Source organism: Falco biarmicus, chromosome 8, assembly GCF_023638135.1.
Source record: "Falco biarmicus isolate bFalBia1 chromosome 8, bFalBia1.pri, whole genome shotgun sequence".
Lineage (NCBI taxonomy): Eukaryota > Metazoa > Chordata > Aves > Falconiformes > Falconidae > Falco > Falco biarmicus.
The window spans coordinates 10,407,741-10,433,646 of record NC_079295.1 but is presented as its reverse complement, the minus strand read 5'-3'; the positions used below and the strand labels follow the sequence as shown (position 1 = coordinate 10,433,646).

Here is a 25,906-nt window from a genome sequence, read left to right as displayed (position 1 = left end):
ATTACCTGTTTTCTTTTCAGTACTTTTCATGGGAACTTGTAAATAGTATGTTGACCTCAACCTTTTTCAAACTCAGCCCAATTTTCACTTTCCCTGGTGAAAGAAAATGATGGGGTAAGACACACAGAGAAGTAGGATGATAAAGAGGAGTTACAATGACTGCACAGCATTTTCATCCCTTAAATTGTTTTCAGCATCAAATGGAAAGGCAGTGTTTAAATACAGCTCTCATAACCAAAGGTGGGACCCCACTGGTGGGTGCATACTTTCCTAAGTGTAACTGTCTGGATCACTGTCTTTAACCTTGTTTCCAAGGAAAATGAAGCTTTCAGGAAGGTATCCCCCCCCCTCCATGCCGCTTCTGTGCACATTCCTTAAACCCTTTCCCATGCTCTCCAGTAACATTTAACCTGCAGACTAATTCTGACAAAACATGGAAGGCAGAAGTCTAAAGAGTTGATCAATTCCTGATATATTTATTTAATCAACATCTAAGATGATCGGGTGAGGAGGCAAAATATACTTCCACAGGCATTCAGGCTTCATTAGTTCTGTTTTTCATGGAATAACTGTGCTTTTCCAGACATTTCCTTTCTTTATCTTTCCTCTTTGGCCTAGCGTAAAATGTCAGCAAAATTAAAGTAATCTTAACAGTATTTGCAGTTTTGCCCTTGGGCTTTGCACTGCTTAGGGTCTACCTGCGCTGGTACTGCAAATAGTATAGTAGCTTTTATAATTTTGCTTTAGGATAATTGCATGAAAGAGACATAATTTTTCCAATTAAGCAATTGGAATATTGATTGTTAAGTGTTTTTCAAATGCCATGGTAAAAGACTGTTAATCCTGTAGTGGTTTAGATTGTATGTTTAAAATTCATTGTTGAGTTGTTGATGCTTATGTTGTAAGGGTAAGTTCCAGTCAGATGCTACCTGTTGCTGCAGCTCTTTTAGGACACAAAATTTGAACACAGGTGTGTTTGTTTCCGTGTGTTGCTTTAAGAACCATTTTTTGACAGTAATGGGTGTGTGTAAAAATCTTTGCTTTAGACTGTAATTGTCTGAAGAAAGGAGCCATGTCTTAGGTTGTCTTCAGAACACCAGGCATGTCCGCAGCACTACATAAATAACACATACAAATGCTATTAGCACAGATGTTGTTATGTTCACTTAATGCCTTGTAGAATACAGTAACAAAATTGTTGTCTGATTCACAGTACTGGCTCTGGCAAATGCTAAAAATAATATTCCTGTGATTAAATCTTAGGATGTGGTATGTTAGACAGAGAAGTCTAGTTTACTGTTATTTACCAAATAAACTGTAGAGCAAAATGTTCTCTCTCCACCAGTATTCAGAATAAATCTGACCAAGAATGCTCAGTGATTATGAAGAGGTATTTCTCCTGTCAGTGATATGAGGGGTTAAAAGAAGGATGTCCTATGCAGCTAGATCTAATGATTCAAATGGCTTTCTCATTTATTTTGGCTGATATAAAATGACAATCCTTGTAAATTTTGAAGGATGGCATCTGTGGTCCTGCTTGGCAGCTAATGTTGAGAAGCAGAATAGCTTGCTAGCTCTACATTCCACAGCATCTTCAGAGGTAACCTGACTAATCCCTCTGGAGCAGCTCGAGGTTCAGATCTAAGTCCATTGTGCCAAAGTATTTGAGTGAGGTGCTGTATTTGAAGCTGCTTTGTTGATACTATGTTTGATACATTTACAGGACAACGCTCTCAGTGTAGCTATTGCCTTAATTCGACTGGTGTTCCAGAAAGTTATTCAGTCACCTGAAATCTTGTAGAATAACTCTGTGCCAAAAACTCATGTTGTTGCTGAAAATGACTCTAAATTATTGATATGTCTACAAGTCAGTAAGTATTAATGGAGAGTCATCCTGTAGTGAGAACAGTGAAACTAGAAGAAGGAGGAATGTATAATGAAAACTGAGTGTTTAGAATATGAGGGAGGAAAGATTTGTGGGGAAGTTTATGCTTCATCTGCTTTTGTGAAATGTGGAATTAACATTTCCACAGCTTTTTTCCACTGTAATTGTTTCCAGAAGGGCAGGTTTATAGCATCAATTAGGAATATCTGAAATCAGTTAGAAGGTAGAACTGTATGTATATTTAGTATTAACAAAAAAGATATATCCATAGAGATGATGCAGGTTACAAGTATCATAGACTGTCCAGTGCCTGGAACTTCTGAAAGTTTTTTATAGGCGAATACTTTGTTCTAAACTATACAGGCATACTTCATCCCTTGTAGTGCTTTGGTCTGCTAGAAAGTCAAAACAGAAACCCCCTAAACCAGACCAAGCAAGGCTGTAGACCACCATACACAAATGTACTGCTACTTTCTTTTAAAAAAAAAAAAAATACTAGCAACACATTTCTAAAAGTTGGCAAAGTTGTTCGCATATATGTGAATGTGTTTCAGGTGACAGAAAAAGATAGGATTCACATTGTTCTTGTCTCCTAATACGTTGTCTGATTCTTTGATTTGTTTGGTAAAAAAGAGTTAAAGTGTTTTATTATCTTCTGAATGAAAGATACACACCCTGCACAGGATTACTTGGCATTTTCTCTGTTAGCGATCAGTCTTAAATTCAAATGGAGGTTATGTATATAGCTGCTGATAATTAAGGTTGATCATCTAATGTTATATTTCTGTATGTTTTTAATACAAAAATCAGTATTTATTTTTTTTTTAATCGGTCATGTGGTAGAGATATGTGGGTATCATAGACTGTTAAACTGACAGCCTACATCATTAAAAACATCTACTTTTCCTGATACATTTTTTCCCTCAGGTAATCTTATATCATACATATAGAGGAGTGGGGCAGTAAAAAAATGTTGCAGCTCTGGGTAACAAAACATTACCTCAGAATCTGGAGTGTTTCTTTTATCTCCCAGGACCAAAAAATGTTGCAAATCAGAAAAAGGATATCATTATTGATCAGCTGTTAAGATATAAGTTTTTTTCTAAAAGCATCATTTTGATTTAGTTGCCTGACTTGGCTTGACAAGTGGCAAGAAGGCTTGACACTGCACTTTCTTTTGCATTATGTGTGTGTCGGGTTTGAATACTAGTGTGTGGTGAAGGTTTTGTGACTGCAGGCCCGGTGCTAAAACAGCTCTGACAGCCATCATTCTTATAAGCAGCAGTTTGTGCTTCCCAGAAATGCTGACATTAAGTTCATACATGCATAATTGCAGATCCTCAGCTGATGCAACTCCCCTTTCTTTAATGAAGTGTGGCTTTTTTTATGCCCAGGGAATATTAGGAAGCTTGTGTTGCAGGGGACCTGGGGCATTGGGTCCCTCTGCTCCTGAGTATTTTTGCCCTTACTTCCACTGTCAGTCTGTCCCTCTAAACTTTCTCCTTCACAAGCTATGCTTTTGTTTTCAGTCTCCGCTTTTTTCTCCTTTGATCTGTAAGGAGTGCTAAACCTCATTTGTAACTCTTTCCCCTGCCACAGATTGCCAAATTGAATCTATTTGAACTACCTTCCTGCTCATATCTGTTTTCTGAAAGATTTTCATCACTGCCTGGATGGTGTATTCTTAAAATTCAGCCCAAGGAATCAGTTCTTCATGTAGCATTTTGGGGATTATATATTAAAAAATGCATAAGCAGTAAATCTCTTCTGGTGCTTCGCAACAGTGGCAGTGCATACTACCCTCTGAATCAATTATAGATTTCATCAGTCCCACTTTATACCTGCTTCTGAATTTGTTTTAAGCTCTTATTTCATAAATGTACAACGGGTATGATAATTTGTCATTTTGCTAATTTTATCTGTCTTCAGAAGTGAGATCTAGCTTGAGTTATTAAAAGTACAAGCATTTGATTAATAAAAGCAAATTTATTCCTAGAAACTTGATAAAATTAGGGTCTCCTCAGAACCCTTACTCAAGCTTCAAGCCTTTATGCTGTGATATATGTGAAAAAAGCATCAGAATTATTCTTGTGCTATATCAAAATTTTTGAGAGATTAATCTCTCAAGGCTTTGTCTTAGGCATGGGGGTGTAACTGCCTTAATGAGGATTATAATGTATTTTCACAAAAAATAGCAATCTAAGCCATAAGTGTTAAAAATAGCCAAAAGTTTAGGCAGGTGATATTTCATAATGGCAAGTTTCCCCTTAAGATCTATCAGGTAAATGATGCACATATTTCAAGCTGTCTTAGTAGATGCTTTTACGCAACAATTTGGTAGACATCTATTGGAAAAGGAGAAAAGGAAGAATATACAAAAAAAAGTTGGACACCACACCTCCCAGACTGTTTAATTTTATTTTTTTATTATTTTTTTTTACATTGCAGCCATGAACTAAATATCTCTGAGTATATTCTTAATATGAAGTTTTACAGTAGTGCTTAGGATCATCCCTTAGGCTGTTTTCAGTTCCCACATTTTTATATCCAGAGATTCGGAAGAAGGATTTCTGCTACCTGTGTTAGCACATTTTCCATTATTCAGATAAAAGCAGAGTTTATTGGATCTTAAAGGCAAGATCTTCTAATGGATGTTAGTAAGATAACAATAGAAATTGATCTGAAAACTCAAAGGTAAAGTATTTTTGGCCTGGTTTTGTGTGTGTTGTCCCGAAACATTTTTCCTGAGCTTTTTTAGTAAACATAATAGAAAACCTCCATTGTTCCTGGTATAATCTGAGAAGGCGGCATTAACTTCTTTCAATATTTTAAAGGAGTTTGGGAGAGAGGGTCTGTAGAACAGTTCATCTAACTTATACTGGGAAAATGGAAGAAATTATATTAAGAAAAAATTACAGGATACATGGATACATTTTTATAGTGAGAGGTGTCAGCATGGCTCTGGAAATGAAGTCTCATAAATCTGTTAGTGTTCTGTGAAGGGCTTGCTGAGAATTTGATCAAGGGAGGTTTGTAAATGTGGTATACTTGGATTTTCAGTAAATTCTTCTTAAGGTCATTTGACAAAAACTCTCAAAGAAGCAAAACTGTCCCGAATAAAAAGGAAATTTATCTTGTTCTTTTAAAAAGTGGTAAAGAGATAGGAATAAAATGTCACTTTCAGAATGGAGAAATTACTGAGTCCTAAAGGGATCTGTGCTGAGACCTAACTTAATAAGATGATCTTGGAAACTGGGGAAGAGAATAAGGCGGATGAGTTTGCTTGCTTAGTCAGGGCAGAAAAAATTAAGTTTGCATGTGAAGAATTACAAGAAAAGAATTCCAATCGCAACAGCTGACAGTGAAGTGGCAGATGAAAGTCAACTGCAAAGTTGTCCTAGCTCTACCTTTTTTACTTACTTACCTCTACTTACCTAAATTGAGAATGGCTCTAAATTAATTTTTAGTACTTGGGAAAGAAATCTTGGAGCCGCTGTGGTCAGTTTTCTGAAAATTTCTGTGTAGTAGTGCCAAAAATACTAATCACATTTAAAAAATACAGAATAAACCAAAAAACACTCCTGTGCTATTGTAAACCTCCTTGGTTACCTGTTTCTTCAGTTTCAGCTCAAAAGATGATGAGAAAAATGGTAATGTGATCAGAGATAGAATGATGTCTGTATGAGGAATGAGTCAATAGAGTAGGAGTCTTCAGCTTTGTCGGTAAAATATGCTAGGGCCCTATAAAATTCCAGCTGGTTTAGAGATGGCAAATACATAGTCAGTGTTTACTTTTACTCACCATATCAGCATTAGAAGCATCAAATGAAATGAAGTAAGGTATTTAAGACCCCAAAATAGTTTTTCACACAATGTATAATTAAATTTTGGAATTCATTGACACGAGGTTGTGGGTGCCAAAGCTTTGTATATGTTCAAAAGTTAATGATGGAAAAAACCTCCATGGATGCTTGTTAAGCACAAAACTTCTGACTGAAAGAAATCCTGAGCCACAGGCTAGGTCTTGCAGTGTTTAATAAGAGAATCACTCTATGTACTTTTTCTTATTATTTTCTTTTTATTAAGGATTCCCTACTAGTTGTTGTATAACATTACTGAGCCAGATGACTTTTAGTCTGAAGCCCTAAGTCTATGCTTTAAATGAAATAAACCCATACTAGTTTATATCTGAAGATATGGCCAAAAAATCCGAGTTGAACTCTGTATTTTTCATTAATATAACATATCAATGACCCCAAGAGGTAGTGAATGTGTTAGTGTTTATACTGAAGCAGAAGAGACAAAATTATGATGCTTAAATAATAATTTATATGTAGAAAATGGTATGGATTTGGGAATAAGAAAATATTCTTCCCTGAAGCTATTTTATTCTATTTTGAAAGCAGTTCTCTGGGTTTAAGTTATTTTACCGATAAACTCATAAACAGACTACAAAAAGTAAGAATGTAATTTTTAGAACCCATATTTATTTTTCCATGGAAGACAGCTACTTCATATCCCCTTTTCTTTTCTTTTGATAGTGTATTTAATACATGACTGCTTCATATATGGTATGTCAGAAAACTGTAAAAATATGAATGTTTTCAAACATGATTTTTTGTTCATGTGTATTTTAATGAAAAATCAACAGTTGCTACTTAACCTGACTTTATAAACATAGTTAAATTATTTTTCTGTGTACTTTGAAAAAAAATCATATATGGCCCTGCTAAAAGCTACTCTTTTTCATTCCTCGTAACAGTGGTACCCAGCTGGTCACTTCAAGTAGGGATACTACAGTGCGGATATGGGACTTTTCAAAACATGGATGCATTCTGACTTTAGAAGGACATGCCCACGCTGTATGGGACTGCTCATGGCATTCATGTGGTGATTTTGTGGCTTCTGCCTCCATGGACAAGACAAGTAAAATATGGGATGTTAACAGGTATGGAGTTACTGGAGATTCTTTATTAGCTGATTGATAGCTTTACTTAATAAGCACTGGTTTATGTTTTAGCCCAGTGAGAGAGAGATGTCTAGCATCAAGTTGTGGACTTCACTTTAAGAACATAGATAAATTAAAGGGAGTAGTGCAAAAAACAGGCTTTGATGTGATTTGCTAGATAAAGGCATTGCTAAAAAGGGAGCCTGAAGGGACTTAATTTAAGATAGTGCCAAAAAAAGTATTTGCTTTCATTTGACATCTGTTATTCTGTGGTGGTAGTTTTCTTAAGGTCAGAGCTTTGTGGAATTTCAATATTTAATTTAAATAAGTAACTGAACAAAAATTTAAGTAAGTTTTCTGTGTACTATTTCTAGCTCATGAGTATACAACACACTTTAAGGTTGGACAAGTCGAGATTTATTTTATTCATTATATATGTTTTGTCAAGGTGGCTCCTGATTAATAAATCAACATATACCTCTTAATTTTCTTTATTATCCAGGCAAATGAATTTAATGAAGGTGTTTGTATAATATAAGTATATTCCTGCTGACCAATTAATTATTAGTTCTTCAACTTTCTTTGGTTATATTTGAGGTAACGTATTTTGCTTAATTTACAACTTAAAGGAAAGGAATGGATTTTTTTTCTTTGCCCACCAAACTGTTTCTTTGCCATGTTCCTGTCCAAGACACAGCATTGCACCAGCTACTAAGAAGAAAATTAACTTTATCCCAGCCAAAACCAGGACACCTTCTAGACCCCTGAGTGGCTTAGGAGTAGTGTTACTGACACCACTGTACTTATTGTACTAGGTCTGATTTTTAACTGAATATCATCAGTCCGCAGACGAGTCTGCAGTCTCATGGGTGTTTTCCCTGATTCTTTATTATCCAATTCTAATTGATTTTTCCATTTCCTCTCACCTTCTTCTTTTGCATTTGAATGAGGTGAAATACTCCTTCAAGCTTATTGGCCACTGCAGGTGAAGAAGCTTCACTGAAAAAGCAAGGGAGAGTTTCTTCATTTCATTCCTTTTGCCTAGATCCCTCCCAGTCTGCTGCAATTGCAGTGAGCCCTGCAACTGAGACACAGAGAACTATTTCAGGAGTATGCTTGGTGAAGCGGGAGCATTGAGGGGTTTGTTGTAAAAAGTGAAGTACTTCTCTGATAAACATGTATGAGTTGAGACTTTTCAAAATGTTGTAATTCAGCCAGATTTTTTTGAGAGCTAACTGAAACTCTGGCAGTATCAGATTTTCAGTCTTGCTTTCAAATCATGCATTGAGGAAGCATTAAATAATAAAAACATTGTTTTCAAAATGGGATAAGCAACATATCCTTTCCTGAATTTTTTCAATTATTTTGGCTAAGCTGAGAGCAGCTACTTAAAACAAAAGCTTGAAACAAATATTCATTTTTTATAAAATCATGGACAAAGCAGTTAAAGTCTGGCAAAGTTTGAGACAACTGAGAAGTGGGTTTTATAACAGCAATTGTCAGCCAGTTCTGATAACAGATGATGCTTTCAGCATTACTATCAGTAATAAGAATTAACGGTCAGTGTTTGGCTTAGAAATGAAAACACTGGAAATCATGGCCTCTTTTCTTAACCTGTTGTAGGATTTAATACTTTGATCATCTTTTATGACATATTCATGGCCTTTAAGAAATAATACTAAGAATAGCTTTAATTTTATGTCAGAATGGTTTTGAATTTGCATTGACAAAGCTTTTGTTTAGACACTTTAAAATATCTTCTCTACCGAGGAAGCTTTTGTAGTCAGAGGAATCAAAGCAAATCTTCATCACCAACCCATGCCTCCCACTCATACTCATTATCAACTCTCATTTCTACCTTCAGTGTATCAGATGTGCATTTTGCATTTGAAAGTAAGAGAGTAAGGAGCACAGCCATGGTGTGAAAGGCTAGTTATTGGCATATAGTTATTGAAACCTTATGCCATGCAAAAATCTCAGTGGCTAAAGGGAGCAGGAGGTGGCATAAAAATGTGGTGTAGTAAACTTAAAATAGAGGAGTTTTCAGAGTATGAAATAAAAAAGCCTCACTTGGAGTCCTCACTGGTAGGCTTTCAGTCTGTTCACAATAAAAGCCTGTGTGTTTGTTTACGTTACATTACCTAAGTCCAAAAGACAATAGAGTGCTGTTTAGATCAATTTGTAAGATATGTGATGTATGCACTTAGTTCAGTATAAAATGAGTACAATGGGGAAAAAAAAGATGCTCTTGAAGAGCTTCTGTAAAAAGGGATTTGATGATCACAAGACATGCCTTTCAGGTTTGAGCCATAATGCCTGAAGACCTAATTCTGCAGGACACTCAGCTGCAATTGATCCTTATGCCCAGGCTGACTAATTCAAGTGAAAAATCAACCCGTGCAGAGTATGTGGAAATAAGGGAAAGCTATTGGCAGGTTAATCAGGCTGGTAGTTTCCAGTCTGGGTTGTTAATTTGCTGATGCATATATACAGAAATGCTATACAAAAGAACCTGCAGCGTATTTTCGTTTGGCGGTACTAATTGCCAAACTAATTGGCTGAGTTTGGCAACACTAATCCTAGATGTTTCCCAGAGTGTCACCTGTAAATTTGTTATGTGCCTGGAGTTCTCTGATACAAATGAAGCCAGCTGTGCTGGGCACCGTATAAATATGTAAACTCCTTCACAGTCTGGGTGTGTGCAGCAAAATGAGAAGGTGGAGCAGGCTTTCCACAAGGGTTTTTGATGCTTAGAATTTTTTTTTCCTTCCCATCCTCCAATAACATGTGCTTATCTAGTTGTCATCTTTAGAGTCTTCTCTCTCCAGTTGACTGCTTGTCTGCCAATTGACACAAGCTCTGAACAGGGGACAGAGCACAAGATAACATACTTGTGGTAGGGTAATAATCAGTGATCACAGTAATTCTGCTTAATCTAGTGATTTATTCTTTCCACTAATAAGGAATTAACATTTTATAAATGATAGCTGTCTGTCTTCCTTAATATTACATATTTGGATGGATGCCTGCTTTCGGATTGAATGGTCCTGGAAAGCAGTATATTGTAGGGAGGCTGGAGAAAGAAAGCAAGATGAATAGCAAGACTATCGTTGCCACCTTTCTAAAAGAGATCTATTGTAAATAAATGCTATGGATGTAAATACATACATTTCTGTAATGGTTGGCAGTCATTTTTTATTTCCAGACTTCGATAAGCTGCTTTTATATACTAGAAACTTAATTTTTATCTATAAACATAGCTTCTGAAATACCTACAACAGAATTCTCTGTGGCTGAAAACTTGGTATCAAGAAAGTGGGGAAGCTGTTTGCTATCTTTTAGCGCTAAAAGCCAGGGTGCAACTTTCACAATCATTAAATGCATTATTGGAATCTGAAGAATACAAGGTGCAACATCTCTTGAATAGGAAATGGTTGCAAACGGTTTTAATAGATTATGTAATTCTTTGCCAATGATAAGAAAATTCAGTCTGCTAATTGTTTGAATTTTGTTTTATTAGAAGGTGAAACTACCTGCTGAATCTTACTTTTTTTATATAGATATTATTCACAAGCATTTTTCTTTTGTGTATGTTGGAAATTTCTGTCATATATCTAGCCACAAAGGGCATTCCTACCAGGAGGATAATATGAGGTAGCATTGTAGTTAACAATGTTCTCCTTGACAACTTTCTATTGAAAGATACAATCTGAGTTTAAAACACAAATCAGAAAACAAGCAAATAAACAAAAATCCAAGAACCCATGCTTCTTCCCTGAAGACAGACACATGCTGAGATGCACCCATGATCCAAGTTACTGGAGGATCTGGGAGAGTCTGAGTTCCAGTGCTGGAACTTCTTGATGCTTTGTGCTGGGAGAATTGGCAGTTTTTACAGGAAATTAAAAAGAAATTGGCCTAACATCATGAGTGCGGGGAGAGAAAGTTAACTAACGTACCTGCCATGGTTAGAAAAATAAAAACCCCAAAACCAGCAAGCATAGACATATCTGCTATCGTCAAGGTTACTTGAAAACGTGAAACTTCTTAATGATTATAGCAAGCAAATTGAATACGAAATAGGGGAAGAATGGAAGACACTTATAATTTGTGAACAGGTTTTTATTCAGCAATGTAGCTCAGATTGAAAATATATAGCCAGCCATGTTAATAGCTCAGCAAACAGTTCCAGGATTGTTTTCTCAGACCATAAATTCGGGACTGTCAAAGTCATTTTGGCAGGATTAATTTCAATTATCCAACTGTAAATAAATATCATCAGAGATTTACAGCCTGATCTCTGATATGCAAATCAAACTGAACATCATATATCTCATGTAAACACAGGCGGTTATTTAGTTTTGCAGACATATGCTGTAGACTGTATGTTAAATGCAGACATTTTTCTTTGTACTTTAAGCTTGAGAATTATTTGCACCAAAGTCAGAACATTCAGAATTATTTTTTTTATCCACTTTATCCATTATATAGTCATTGGACCAGTTTGCCATTTTTCTCTGGTTTCTTTCAGTAGTGCAAAATATGGTGGAATTATGGCACAGGGAAGTGCAATTCTGTACTGTCCTGCATCAGACCTTAGGGTGAATAAATGTTTGCAAATTGGAGCCATTGCTGCTTTCTGTTTGCTAATTTTTAACCCACCACTTATTTGTTTTCGTTTAACACAGTAACTTTTGTCTAGCTCCCTGAAATTTGTCCCATAATCAAAATTTTATTTAAAATTCTAAAAAATGTAATTGTTTATATCAGTCCTCAGTGATTACTAGTACCCTTTGGTACATTTGTTCAGGTGCAAATTTTAAAAGTAACTATCTATCATGATCATTGTTCATTATCCTGTACAACCACCAATACAGTATCTTGTTTGTAAGGTATTAATGTATCTTATTTCGAAATCTACACAAAAATAATCATTGACACCTTTTGCTTTTCTACAGCGAGACTGGGGAATTTAATTTCTTTAGTGACAGATGTGTAAGACAAATTAATTCCTAGTTTATTTAAAGAACTCATTCTTTTGTTCTTAAGCCTACATTAAGATGCTTAGTTTTTGTTACAACTTCTCTCCACTTGATAAGATGCATTTTAATTTTGGGAAATTTAGGGTTAGTATACCTTTCAAAGAAATTAAGCAAGGATGATTTTGTTTAATGCAAAGCCTCTAATCAACTATAGCCTTCTATGGAATGATACCATGCAATGCTGCTGCTGCACATTTTCAGTATTAACCATCTTGACAATGTGCAGTGCAAGATATGATTAACTTGATTTAAAACTGTTATTATAGTTTTGGTTGTGATTTTTTTGCTTTAGTCTCAATAAAGAAGTTACTTTATGTTACTTGAATTGCCAAATTGGTTAGTCAAGCTAGTTGCTCTGTACCATCAGAGCAATGTGAAAAGGCATAGAGTTTAGTGTAAGTTCTAGCATCTTTTACATTCCTACTCTGTTTCTTTTTCTTCCTATTCTTTTAGGCAATGGGCAGCTTTTAAATTAAATATTTACTATCAGATTTGTAGTCAGGACTCAATAAAATCTCCTTTAAAGAAACTCATAAAGATTGTCTAGCTTCAAAATGGAGCCACACTTGCACATTTGGAATCAGAATGAGGGCGTGTAACCAGTCCTTGTCAAAAATAACCCCTTTTCAGATGACACTTATCTGACTCACTTTTCAGTGGGATAGAAGCCACAAGCTCTTCTGGCCAGATACCACGTTTAATTGATTCCAGTAAAAGTGAAGCTGATCTATTTTCAGAAAAGACAAATGTTCTCCAGGAAATGAGAAGGCAGGTAGAAGAACTCAGAGGAAATGTGGAAGGACCATCTTTGGGTAGTTTGTAATGTCTGTCTTGACAGCACATCAGGAAATGTTTGCCATTTTGATAGAGGAGAATTTCCTTTGGAATCCTCTGAGGAGTACTGTAGAGACAACCTGCTATTAATCCCTCAAATCAAAATGAGGCCTATGCCCAAGTCTCTGAATTTGTAATTATGCTGGAGTTCCATAACACATTTTTCAGGACCAAGGAAGTCTAAAACCTAGTTGTTAGAATTCCCAGAGAGCCAATTGTAAAAATCAATTTGAAGATGTGAATTATCAGGGAAAAAATTATATCCAAAGCATAGCTGTTCAGTTAAGGGGAAAATATGGCTTAATCTTTATAACACTGAAAAAGATGAATCTTGAAGCACAAAACTTAATCAAGAAGTGTAGCTTGAACTCCATATTGTATACTCATTTACCTCGTTACAGAGTTAGTACAAGACAACAGGCATTAATAATGAAAAATGTTTAATATAGCCACATATTTGCAAGTCAAAAAAACCTTGAGGAGCCTTACCTAATGCCCAGGGAATGCCTAAACTGGGCAAGCAATACAATTATTTACATTTGGTGAAACTAAGCAAAGAGGTGAAGTGCTTTAGTCAAGGCCATATAGTGAGTTACTACTGAAGTAGCTGGCACCATTAAAAACGTAACTTCCCATTCCTTGGTAGCATTAAAAAAATGTCGAATTTTCAAACTTTCTTACTGGCTGAGAAGAAGCAAAATCAGAATTGGATTTTCAGGAGTAATATAGATTCATGAGAAATGTTTATATGATTATTATTTCTCTATCACTTAAATGTTGCAGTGATAAAGCAATGCTGGACTTGTTTGCAGTTGCATAGCAATGTTCAAAGCACACATATACTTAAAAAAATTAAAGCATATGTTGTTAGTGATATTACAAAGTCTGTCAGCCTTTACACTTTGTGACAAACTAACTACCTTTTGTGACACAGTAGAAGCTTGTCACCATGGAATTACCACGTTAAATGTGACAGGAACTGTGTCCATTCAGCTTCTGCTGAAATGTTTGTGTTGGTGGTTGTTGGCTACAGGTCTAGATGATGTTCTCTGTGGGTTTTACTGGAATTGTCCATGGTAGTTTATCTTGTACATAAGAAGCATATTTTAATTTCTTGGTAATTAAAATGACAATATTTTTTTAAATATCAAAAATATTTTTACTTTTTTTTTTCAAAAGTTTGAAAAGAGAAATTTAGAGCTTTGCTTTCTGGTTTCTGCTACGGGTCTTGAAAAGTACAGCACTTTATGGTTAAGAGAAGGGGTAAAAAATCAATTTACTACTTTATTTTTTTTAAAACTAGGCGTGCTGAATGAAGCTGCTTCCTAAGGTGTCTGAGTTCTCATCTCTTCACATATTTCTGGTAGGCTTATCTGAACTCTGCAGTCAGTTACCTACATAAGATTTCCATCATCTTTTATGGAAAGATAGCAGGGAAAGTTGCACTTGATTTCCATAAAAGCATGTATCCTTTTCTTATATTAACAGTTTTCTTTCTTCCATTATTTCAGCGTCCAATATATCTTGGAAAAACATAATACATGCAGTTGTTTTTTTAAGTTCCAGTTGCCCTCTGTCAGCCCAGGAATGCACAAATTTCCTAAATCATGTATAGCTGGCTGAGAGATTCCTGTTGGACAGCAGAATGCTTTATTTGTTTGAACTGCTAAAGTAATGTGATCTTCTCTAAGCTGGACACCTTTCTACTTGGTTTACCTTACTTGTCAAAATGTCTCCTAGATTCTCTGACATCTGGTTCAAGAGCAGGATGAATTATGAAGGTAATACTTGGGTTTCTTCCATCAAATCCTAACCAAATCAGCTGGCAGGTCCAGAAAACAGTCTACTTTGTGTATAGTATAGTAGGCTCAGGGTGGTTTTTTTTCCTCCCTTTGACAATGTGCAAGTTGATTTCTTTGTTTTACTTGCAAGTGTGTAAGTGTTGTAACCATGGCTTCTGCAAAATATTGTTCAGATCTTGACAGGGTGTTTCTGCTGTCCTACTTTCAGTATTCAAATGCAAGGAATCAGCACTGCAGACACTGAGCACATTTTAAGTTATAGCATAGTTTTTCACTACATATCCAGGCTCATTATCCTGTTTTCTTTCTCCTTCATGTTACATTCATTTGTTGCTGGCAACCTTTTCTTTACCTCACCTGTTTTCCTAGAAATATTGTCTTACAATATCTCAACCAAAACAGAAATTAATTGTACCAACAGAGGGTAACTCATACAACAGTGAAAGCTGTCAGATACTATTACAGAATTCAGTGAAGACAACAGTTCATTAAAATGATGTATTTCAGTCATCACAACCATATCCTGTTAGTACCAGTTAGTGCAAATATTACATGTGTAGTCTGTGATACATGTTAAAGTGGGGTACTGCTACCCAAAATCAGTGTGCTGTAAGACAAGTAATTGCAGATTGTTTCCCTGCTTGTATTGCCAGTGAATTAACAAGAACAGGAATACATCTTACTGTTTATAAGCAGCAGTACTTTGATAGGCATATCCACCTGAACGTTGAACTGTTTTTTAGCTGCTGTCTTCTAGTTTGAAATTAGATGAGTTGGTCATTTGATTTCAAAATGAAAGTCTGCTCTAATGGATGCCACTACGAGAGCAGTGAGGCACTGAAACTGGTTGCGCAGAGCAGCTGTGGCTGCCCCATCCCTGGGAGTGCTCAGGGCCAGGCTGGATGGGGCTGTGAGCAGCCTGGGCTGGTGGAAGGTGGCCCTGCCCGTGGCAGGACAATAGGAACTTGGTCATCTTTAAGGTCTCTTCCAACCCAAACCATTCTATGATTCTGTGCCCTTACATATATGAATTCCTGTTTGAATTCTTGTCCTCTGGCTCCAGGCAGTCTTCAGAGATGTGCGTGTGTGATGCTTTTGGGATTTGTTTTCTTTTTGGTTTTTCTTCCTTCATTTTTTTTTAAGGGTTCAGACTTTACACAAAATCTTGTGTTACCAGATCATTTTCTCTCCCAAATGCTGAAACACTAGTTGTTTAACTGTATGTATCCTCTTAAAGCAAACTATATTCATATTTGATTAGCTTTAGCTGGAATATGAATACAAGTTAATCTTAATCCTTAAGCAATGACTTCTTATGTACAAAAAGGGTCTCCTGGGTCTTTTATTGAAGTTGGAAGACATTGAATTTTATTTGTATCTTCTTAAAATGTGAATTAATACCATTTTCAGCCCAACAGTGGTTTCTTTTCTCAGTGACAGTTTTCAAAAACTTGGAGCTAATTTCTCTCCTAAATCTTAAATTTCCCTAAATGGTAGGACCCCATACATACAATACAATGTCTTTGGTACCCTGTGTGGATTTTTTCTTTGAGCCAGATCTCAGAATCTTCAGAGCACACTTTGAAAGAGCTATAAACTTTATATCCACATGATACAGGTGGCCAAGTCTTTGAACTGTTTACATAGCTAGTCTGACGCTTCTCATGAAAAAAATGTGGGGGTGGAGTGGGGGTGCCTTGATGAACATGAAGATCAGGGTGAAGAAAACAAAAATTTTGGCAATTTCCCTTCTGCACTTCCAATATTCAAAGTAGGTTTTCTGATGTCAACTGAGACACAACTTCATGCAAAAATCTCATTTTAGACTAGCCAATATCATTCCCAGCTAGGAATCAGTTCACCTTCTGAAAGACGATTTTTATGCATCTATTTATTGAACTCACAGCCTGCAAAGGCATGTGTATCTGTGGGAAACCTGTTAAATATGTATTGGAATTATCCAGCTGATCCAAAACCAATGAATTTCTTTGTATTTTAGTATCTCTTTCAGACCTATTTCTGGCACCAAAACAAAAATTCTAGATAATGAAGTCTTAATATTAAGACTACAGTAAAATGTCAACAAAATTTGTGAATTATTTGACACAGAGCAGATAGTCATGGACCATTTCTGTTGCATAAAGGGCATGCCAGTTAGCTGCACAATGTGAACATAGCTGAAGTTATACTTGTATCTCTCCTCTGAAGTTCTAAAAAAAAAAAGTAAAAATGCTATACATGATCTTCTGCAGTTACGTTCTGATGATTTAAAAGCCCTTTTCATAGATATTTTTTTTTTCATATCAGAGTTTGCTTCATAGTAATACAGATCTGAGCTGTGTTTGGAGGGTAAAGATGAAAATAAGGGCTTGAGGATGCAGTATGCAACATGAAGTATGAAGTTAGCAGCTAGCACTGCCGGTTGATGAAAACCTAATAATAAGTGTGTCAACCTTTTAAGTAATCCTTATCAGGTTATCACACATGGCTTCACAATAATTTGGTTATGTATTCAGCACCTACAACAGTTGTATAAACTAAGCTTTACTATGTGCAACTGGAGATTTTAATAGTCACTTGCTGGAGATATGTTTACCAACAGGATAAGAAGGTGTCACAACTTCTAGAATTACAGTACCAGTATTAAAACCTTGCAAGTACTGAATCAAATATGGCAGCTGGAGTTTTGGGACCAGAATCTTAGATCCTGATGACTGAACTTCTCTTCAATACGCTTTTAGACATACTAATATCAGGAACTACTTTATGTGCCTGTGTGTGTAAAGTGAACAGGTTTTGTATTTGCAAATTAGGGAAGAAAATGAGGATAAGGTCATCTCACCTCAATAGGTAAATAGCCTACCTCCTCCTACTCAGACGTGTCTGTGGTGCTGAGCATTGATAACTTGTACACTGTTAGGAATGGATTATACTTCCCAAAATGTGCTTATTTTCTCTCAGACCCCCGATTCTTTTCAAAAGAACTGAGAGGTACACTTCTCAAATTTATTTTAGTCAAATCTATTTATATTGGATGTTGTTTCCATTCATGCTTGAGTGTGAATGATTTGCTGATGAAATTTAAGTATTTAAAATTAATTACTAAATGAAGCAAAGGACTTTCTCCCCTTGAGAAGGGAGATATATTTTCAGATCTGTAAGAGGAGGAAACTAAAGCAGTACTTTTATATTTTGTGCATATGTTTGAAGTTATCCTTTTCCTCCAGCTGTTGACAGAGGGAAATACAGCCCTTTTTCAGCTCTTTTTGGGGAGAGAGGGCGTGGTGTATAATACAAAAATGGGCTTGTAAGTAGAAAGCAGCAAATCAGAGTGGTAGGAGGTATCCTTGGGAATTTAGCCCCTCACACTCTGTTTGAGTAGTTTTCCTGCTGAAAAAACAGAACCAGTCCCATAGTTTGCTACAATCATCTGAACAAAAATGCTAGCACCTGTAGCTTAAATCAGTAGGCTAGGCTTTTTATTCCTTACTCCAGCAGCTGCTTATTAGAGAACCTAGAATGATATTGTTTTTGTTGTGCCTCTGTGTCTAAGAGCACAGCAAATCCATTATTCATAATATCTTTCCAAGTTCACAAAGCCATTGAACAGTGCTGCATATCTCCTTAAAGCTGCCACCCACTCAAATCCATTTTATTTGGACAAATAAAGAAACTCTGCACTGAAGAAAACCAATTTGGAAACACACTGAAATTCATTTTCCTCACTTAAATATTAAAGTGCTTATATTTATTGCATTTCAGCCATGTTGTACTGTTTTCAAAAAGGATTTGTTCATTTAATAGGTCTAAAACAATTTCAGTAAATTTAAGATATGGGAGAAAATAAACTAACATAAGACAAGAGTACTGCTGCTTTTTATGCAGTGAATATGCACACTGTAGGTTAAACCTATCCATTAATATTCCATGTAACTACATACTAGTTTACAATGCCACAGTACTGGCCGAGGCTCTCATGGTTCTTTGCACTGTTGCAGCTTGACTGTTCTTGGGTTTCTGTTGTTGTTGGTTGTGGGTTTTTTAATAGTTTTTCATTTGAAAAATGAGAACAACTAAAGTTCCTGGTTTGTAATGCAGTAATAAATAAAGAGGGGCCTCTAACAGTCACTTGTCATTGCATTTTTGAATTTGAGACTGTAGGTTTTTCTTTATCTGACTGTTTTTGGTAAAGGCCTTTTCTTTCATATATAAGAAATCATTAAGACAGATTCTGGTAGAATTGTTCATGGTGTGTGTATAGTTCTGGTGCCTCATGCATTTGTATGTGACGTTCAGGGAACATAACTTGCAGAAGGCCCTTGATGTGTGCATTGATCAGTGTAAATTATTCATGTTGGTTACATGAGTCTTCCTGAATATGGGTTGGCATTAAGGTATGAAGATGTCAGTTTAATCTTATTAAAAAAAAATTAAGAAGCTGGTGAAATTAAATTATAAAGTGCTGGTACTGCTTTCTCCACCCTATATGGCATTTCATCACTATAAATTGAAGCAGCAAATGGATTCTGAGGTATAATTAATGGTGGAGGTTTTGTTTGTTTGGGTGTTTGGGTTGGTGGTTTGTTGGTTTTTTTTGAGGGGGGAGTGTTTGGTGTTTTTTTTTAGAGGGCTGATAGCTGAATTAAGTCAGTTTTATAAAAAACGTGTGGGTATAGTTGAGTCCTCTAGATTTATTTTGCTGATCTCCTATATAGTTCTTGTTTCAGTTTTTTCCCTTTTGTCAGTAGATTTACAACAGTTTGGGTTTTTTGGAAGGAAGGCAAGAATTTTGTTTTAGAAACAGTGAAAAGTTAGGTCATCCTACGTGCAGTCTAATGTCAACTCTTGACAAACAGAAGCCCTGAGAGAGTCACTTCTTGTTCTTCAGTGAAACAGGTCTTCTCCTTGTCAGCTTCTGCCAAAGTAAAGCCATGTAATCAAGTTCACACCTAAACAGATGTTAGAGGGTGGGCTCCCTTCATTTCATAAGTATGAAGAGCTGGATCTTTAAAAGTGCTTGAAAAGCTGATAAAAAATCTGTTGAAGCAGGCACATTGTTTCTTTTGAAAATCCCACTAAGGAGCTAATTGATTATTTAGGCACCCAAAATCTATAGGAATCTGAGACTCTACATTGTCAGGGAAGCTTGGAAATCTCATTCTAAATGTACAAAGTTACAGAGAATATGGTATGATAGATCTCTATAGCATGAGCTCAGCATAGGCTTTGGCAAGGTATTTTAGGCTTTAGTGTTACAGTAGCATTTTTTTTTAAATCCGCTGTTATATAGCATTACAGACTTAAAATCCTGTTAAAAGCTGTTATCTTTTACATTTGTTGGTGATTTTTTGGAAGAAATAGATCAGATCACCCTCACAGTGTGATATCAGGAATCAACAGAAAATGTGCATTGCGATATAACATAGTAAGTTTATCTGGTCTTCCGGTGTAAATATATTTCAAAATTTATTTTTCATTGTCACGTTTCTCATTTTCTGTGTTATGTGTGACCAGTCAGCAGCTGTGCATATAATGCCATATTCTTTATCTATTAACCTAATCAAGTAGAAGAGTGAAATAAATGATGAAAAGGAAGAGAATTAAAGTAATGGCAAAGGAATTCTTCAGGGTGCTTGAAATGCACCGTAAAGGAGATCTGAATATTGAGTTTAGATGGCTCACCTTTTCCTCAATATTTAATTTGATCAGCAGAAACCTAAAACTGTACAATAACCTGTTTGGATAGAACAGTTCTAACATAAGTGTTAATATACACACACACAAAATTAAATCACTTGTCAGTTATCCATCAAAATCCATGTATACTGTTATCTTTCAAAATCAAGAGCAGTAAGTTCTTGGATTAATTAAGAGACATCTGGATTTAATTGTTCAGGGTTAGCCAGAAAAGGCAGAAGTTTTACCTGTACATTTTTTTGTGATTATTAAAAAAAAAAAAAAAAAAAAAGCAAAAAAGCAAGCCAACAATAATAAAAACATGGCAGCTTCCATATTGACTAAGAAAACAGGACACCAGTTCAGTGCTGATGTCAGCTGATATGATAATTGAGGATAACCCACTGTCACCAGGGAGCAAGACTTTGCTTATTCGGCTGCAGAACTGCTGAGCAGAAAACATGCTCATACTAGTTCTGCAGTGTTTATTGTCAGCTTAAATGGTTTAGATCTATTTTATTATTACTGAGATTGTGCTTATCTGATTATCTAGTACCCATATGCCTTGAGGGAGTAAGAGATAATTGTTTAATAAAATAAGGCTATGGTTTTCAATAAGTGATTTCTGGTGCTCCTGTTTTTAACCGTCCAACAAAAAAAATCCCTTAAGGAAGCTTGATTTGCAGAAAGTGCTGAGCAAGGATTAGAGTCCAAAAATAATATAAGCATCACCATGTACCTTTCTGAACCGGAGTGCACCTTGCTTCTCGATTGATGTCAGTAATCCTGGGATAGATGGTTATGCTTTCTGTATATTGCAAGGGAGATCCAGGCATCTCAGAGGAAGAGAAGATTGTGTCCTAGTTCCTGTCCTAAGGACTGAAATGACATTTTATTCAATAACTATGAAATACAAGAGCTGACCTTGGAGGGGGACCACTTCAGATCTTGTCACTCTGAGTGCTGTGACCATTGGTCTGCAGAATTTTTTTTCTTCAGCTGACTGAATTTACTTTCTGCACATAGTCAGACTCGATGGAGAAGTTAGAAAGTTATAGCTGTGAACAGATGGTTTAATATATGGGTGTTGGCTTTCCTGAGGGAGAGGGAAGAACTAAACCTAGATTTGGAAATTTGATCGAGGAATCTAGGATGCATGCTCCTGTATCATGTTAGAAGTGGGTACCAATGAATTTTACAGGGATCCAAATCCCATAGGTATATGTTGCAGATGTTCTTGGAATGCCTACGTTGAGTTCCTTAGAGTTGTGTTAACAATTCATTGTTTCTGACTGAGTTCAGGGGTGAGATAGATTACAAATTGCTAAGGCTGTCAGGATGAGAATACTTTGGACCATTCCCAGACATCAGTCTGTTACTGATATTTATAAGCAAGACCAAGGTGCTGTATATGACCAAGATGGTTCTTGAAAAGAATGCTTAAGATCAGATTTTAGACGTAAATGCCTAAACCTTGCTCCAGTCTCCTCACTTTCAAAGACATTTTTATTGACATGATTCTAACCTTGGGAAAATATGGCCCTTTTCAAACGAAAAATAATCCAAAGTTGAAGCATATAGAAATGCATCTCACTTCTGAAAATTTTGGATTGTAAGTAACATGTTTCTGTTCAAACTGAAGTAGCTGAAGTAAATTGTCAAAATTGATTTGGAGCCCAATTTCAATGGAAAATGAGCTTTTGCAACAGCTGTTGCCATGAACTGAAAAGTGCCCGCTGCTGCCAACGATTGGGTGTTGACTAGTGAGATTTTAAAGATACCTTGACAAGGCACAGAGTTCAACTGAGCCTACATAGTAAAAGGTAATGAAGAATATATTATAATCTGGCATGCAAATGTATGCGCTATATAGCAAAACTTTTAATCTCGGCAGTTGTCTTCTTGGAACCAACTGAAATGTTATAAAAGTATTCCTCACCCTCCTGAAGACAGACCTGGCAACCGCAACCCTTTTTCTACTGTTAGGGTGGATGTGGTGTGCCACTGAGGTGTTCAGGCTTCTCTGGCTTCCCTTGCTACAGTGACTCAGTCCAGAACAGCTACACATGAAAAAATGGTTGTTTCAATTCATGATGATTGCTTGTTGGTGTCTCAGAGATAGCTACAGAGGTACTAACTTCTGTGGCTATTTTTAGGCTATGTTTGGCAAAGTGATTTGGCTTTTGGTTCTGGTTCAACTGAATGTTTAAGAAAATACTTACATTTAAAGATGTGCTTAGTTCCAGATCACATCTGTAAAGGATTCTACAGCATCACTATATTGCTTTAGAAATCAGTCTGACCTTGTAACTGCGCGTATTGTTCTTCTGATACAATGATAAACTTACTTTGGGTGTGCATTGTGATTACATAGATTTAATTATATTGATATAAAATCGTTGCATTAGTGGGGAAAGTTAGAACAAAAAGACTGTAACCCATTCTTAAGTAGAGAGCTTATGCCTTATTGTTTTATCTTTCCTTTAAAAAAAAAAAGCTTTACACCAAACCCCCTTTATCTTGAAGCAGAAAATAATACAAAAAAATAATACATCTTACACAACACTTCACTTGTTCAAAGAAGTGTAAGAATTTAAGAGGCTAAATCTGCAGTATAATAACAAGCAGATTCATCATTCATGTTTCCAGCAATAAAAAGTGTTATTATTGGCATATACTGTTAGTTTTTCACACCTTCTAGTGAAGGTCAAAGTAGAATATTTTTAATTCAGTAATTTGCGCTTTTCATTCATAAAAGAATCATATAAAGCATTATTCTCAATGTTTATCAAAATAGATCCTGGGTTTGAGTCGTATTCAAATCACTCAAAGAATATAGTGTAATTGCTTCTATTTCGTTTGTGTGTACTTTTGCTAGTTTAACCAAACATGGTACATGTGAAAGTCTTTTGTTCTGCAAAATCCAACGAACATCTGTATGTGCTCTGTGCAGAAACATGCTCAATAATCAATGGTAGAAAATAAGGGTTCTTATTATTTCTGAGGCTAGCATCAGGCAGTCAAGTCTGTGTTCAACACCATAGCAACCAGTGTGTTTTAAAACTTTGCCTTTGTGCTTTTTTGTCTGAGAGCATTTTTTCCTCAGTGATATGTCTTAGTAAGCGGATTGGTATCTTGCTAGTAGTGGAAGTTTCTACACATGCAATAAATACACAGCTTCTGCTAAAATACGTATAGTAGAGTTCTTCCAGAAAAATAAATATGATGTTATAATTGGCTGCTTTTCCAGTAATACATATTCCGTTACATAAATTACTGGGAATTGAGACAAATAAGCATTTTATTCCCAAAGGTAAGGCATGAAGTTTTGCAGCCTCTTTCTCCTGCATTTATAGAACACTATTTCAAGGACTTTGATTATTTGGCTGCTACCTAATTTCACTGTAAAATAGAAATCTGACTGGAGCAATGCTTTCTGCTGGTTAATTATAAATTTATTAGGGGAGTTTTGTCCAAATGTCCCTCACTATTAGACCTTGATGAATTTGAACTTCAAGCTATTAGACTTCGTTTAATGTAATGCACTGACCTCTTTTTCTGTTCTGCATGTGCTTTTCTGTATTTTTTGTGTCTCAGGTATGTTCTGTTTTCCCTTTCTGGGTATTGTTTGCCAGAGAGGCTCTTTCAAGTTATAGAAATAGGACAAAGTGATTTTTAGAACAGCAAAATATGTAAGGAAGCAATGTCCCTGGAGATGAAATAAATTTCCAACACAACACAACAAAATAGCTTTCCTGTCCTGTTTGGGTGTTGCTGTTGGCTGAGTAGCTTGTTAGCAGCACACAAATGCGTAAATCGTAGTAAGACTGAGTAGCACTGGTGAAGGTGGTGCCGCGGAGTATTTTTGAGTTGGAGAAAAGATTTACGGGCAAGTTTATGGGCATACTATGATGGACCTGCTTTTGGCCACATTCCTGCTGTAGGTAGATTTTAACTCTTACGTGGTGCTTGCAAGACTGCACCCCAAAATATGTGGGACTAGACTGGGCTGGGGAGCACTCTGCGCTCAGACCTCATAAAGTGGGATCCAAAGTTAAGGGCCGGTCATGCTCAGGCATTGCCTTTCAGTTTTCTCTTAGAGTTTTGCTAAAAGGGAGGGCTTGCAGTATGTGTTAGACAAATTTGGTCCAGACTGGGGTCTGACCTGAAGATGCAGTTGCATCCTGTGTGAGCACAAAAGCCTGTCCTATGTGTGCAAGGTATTCTTTACACAAGCAGGGCCAGAAGAGGATTTTGACTACAGTTCCCACTTGCAGCAGGGTGGTATTTGTTCACCTAATAAATCACTCAGTTTTTATTACTGATTTCAGCAGGAACTGAAGCAGCGCTGGTCGTGGTTTTGTTGAGTCTTTATAAATCGGTGTTAAAGGAAAGCTGCCATGCTTAGTTCAGCTTCTGAAAAGTAAGGGGAGAAGAACCTTGCTAAATTTCAGCGAAGTCTGTGGTCTGAAAAATAAACTGCTGAAGCCTTTCAAAACTTACCAAGCAAGACAAAAATGTAACTATTAAAGTTGACTGATGTCCTTTTAATTAAAAGAAGCAATTTGATCCATTTCAGAACCTCCGTTTTGAAGTATGACTCCTAAGTTCTCATGTTTCTCAAGGAGGTCTAAGAAAAGGATGTAACAGTATTTTATTGCAGACTTGTAAACTTGCTGAGTGAGTTATGTTTGTTTATATACCTATAAAATATTAATAAAATATTTATATCATGTTTGGGGTTCTTTCTTCTTTGGCTAAGCCTTCCTAGTTGCTAAGCCTTTGTTTCGGTTTTGGCAGAAGGAGGAGGAAAAAGGACAGAGGAAGGGGAAGAATTGCACCCTTGAACTTACCTGTTAAGTCCATACCACTTCAGATATCAGTTCCCTTTTACACACTCAGTTTACTGTGCACTAGACCAAAAATGTGAGCTGTCAAGCTCCTGTGGTGATAAACCTGGATCTAATCCTGCTCCTGCTGACATCAGTGGCAAACCTTGTGTTGCTTTCAGTGGGAGCAGGACTTACACACCATGCTTGTGTGATTCAGCCAGCCTTACCTGGCCAAGCTCAAAGCAGCTTCTGATGCGAGTCATGACAGGAAGGTCTAATCCTGCTTCTGCTCACTGTGAATTTAAAAGATGTAACAATTAAAATTATCTGAAACCAAGAATATAAAGTGATTTCACGTGATTTAATAACTCAGGAATAACTCTGCAAACTGACCCTTGCTAGAGAAACCCTGACTTAGAGCTGCTTTTAAATTGGGAGATTGCTCTTTGTTTTGCAGAGCACCCAGACTGTAAAGATTAAAATGTCCTGTGAGTGCTGAGTATGAAAATACATTACACACAGAAAGATTTAACTTGTATTTTCTTTCTAAATGTTTATAAATACTGGAGAATAAATGTTTACAGTTTCACAAAAATAGTAGTAGCATATACTTTGGCACTGTATTTTCAGTGTCAAATACTAGTTTGAAAGAGGCCACAAATTAATGTTCACAATTTGAAGAGAGCTTCATTTTGTTGAAGATAAGTAATAATTGAACAAAGTGGCTCATATTGACAGCATCATACTGGCATCTATCTTTTCAGAGACAAATGCACTTTATAGAGGAAGTGTCCTCACATGTCAATGTTGTATAAAATGTGTTGCATTTAGTGAAATAATGGGGGGGGGAATCATTGTCATAAATGATGGTAGGCACTCTGTACTGA

At 36.2% G+C, this 25,906-nt stretch overlaps 1 protein-coding gene across 1 annotated transcript in view; it reads left to right on the top strand.

Annotated features, from left to right (window-relative positions):
- Positions 1 to 25,906, top strand: part of SPAG16 (sperm associated antigen 16) — a 413,195-nt gene that overhangs the window by 222,486 nt on the left and 164,803 nt on the right. The window contains exon 13 of the mRNA XM_056349058.1: positions 6,648 to 6,833. Within this exon, the coding sequence (XP_056205033.1) occupies positions 6,648 to 6,833 (186 nt within the window). The remainder of the gene's footprint in view (positions 1 to 6,647; positions 6,834 to 25,906) is intronic.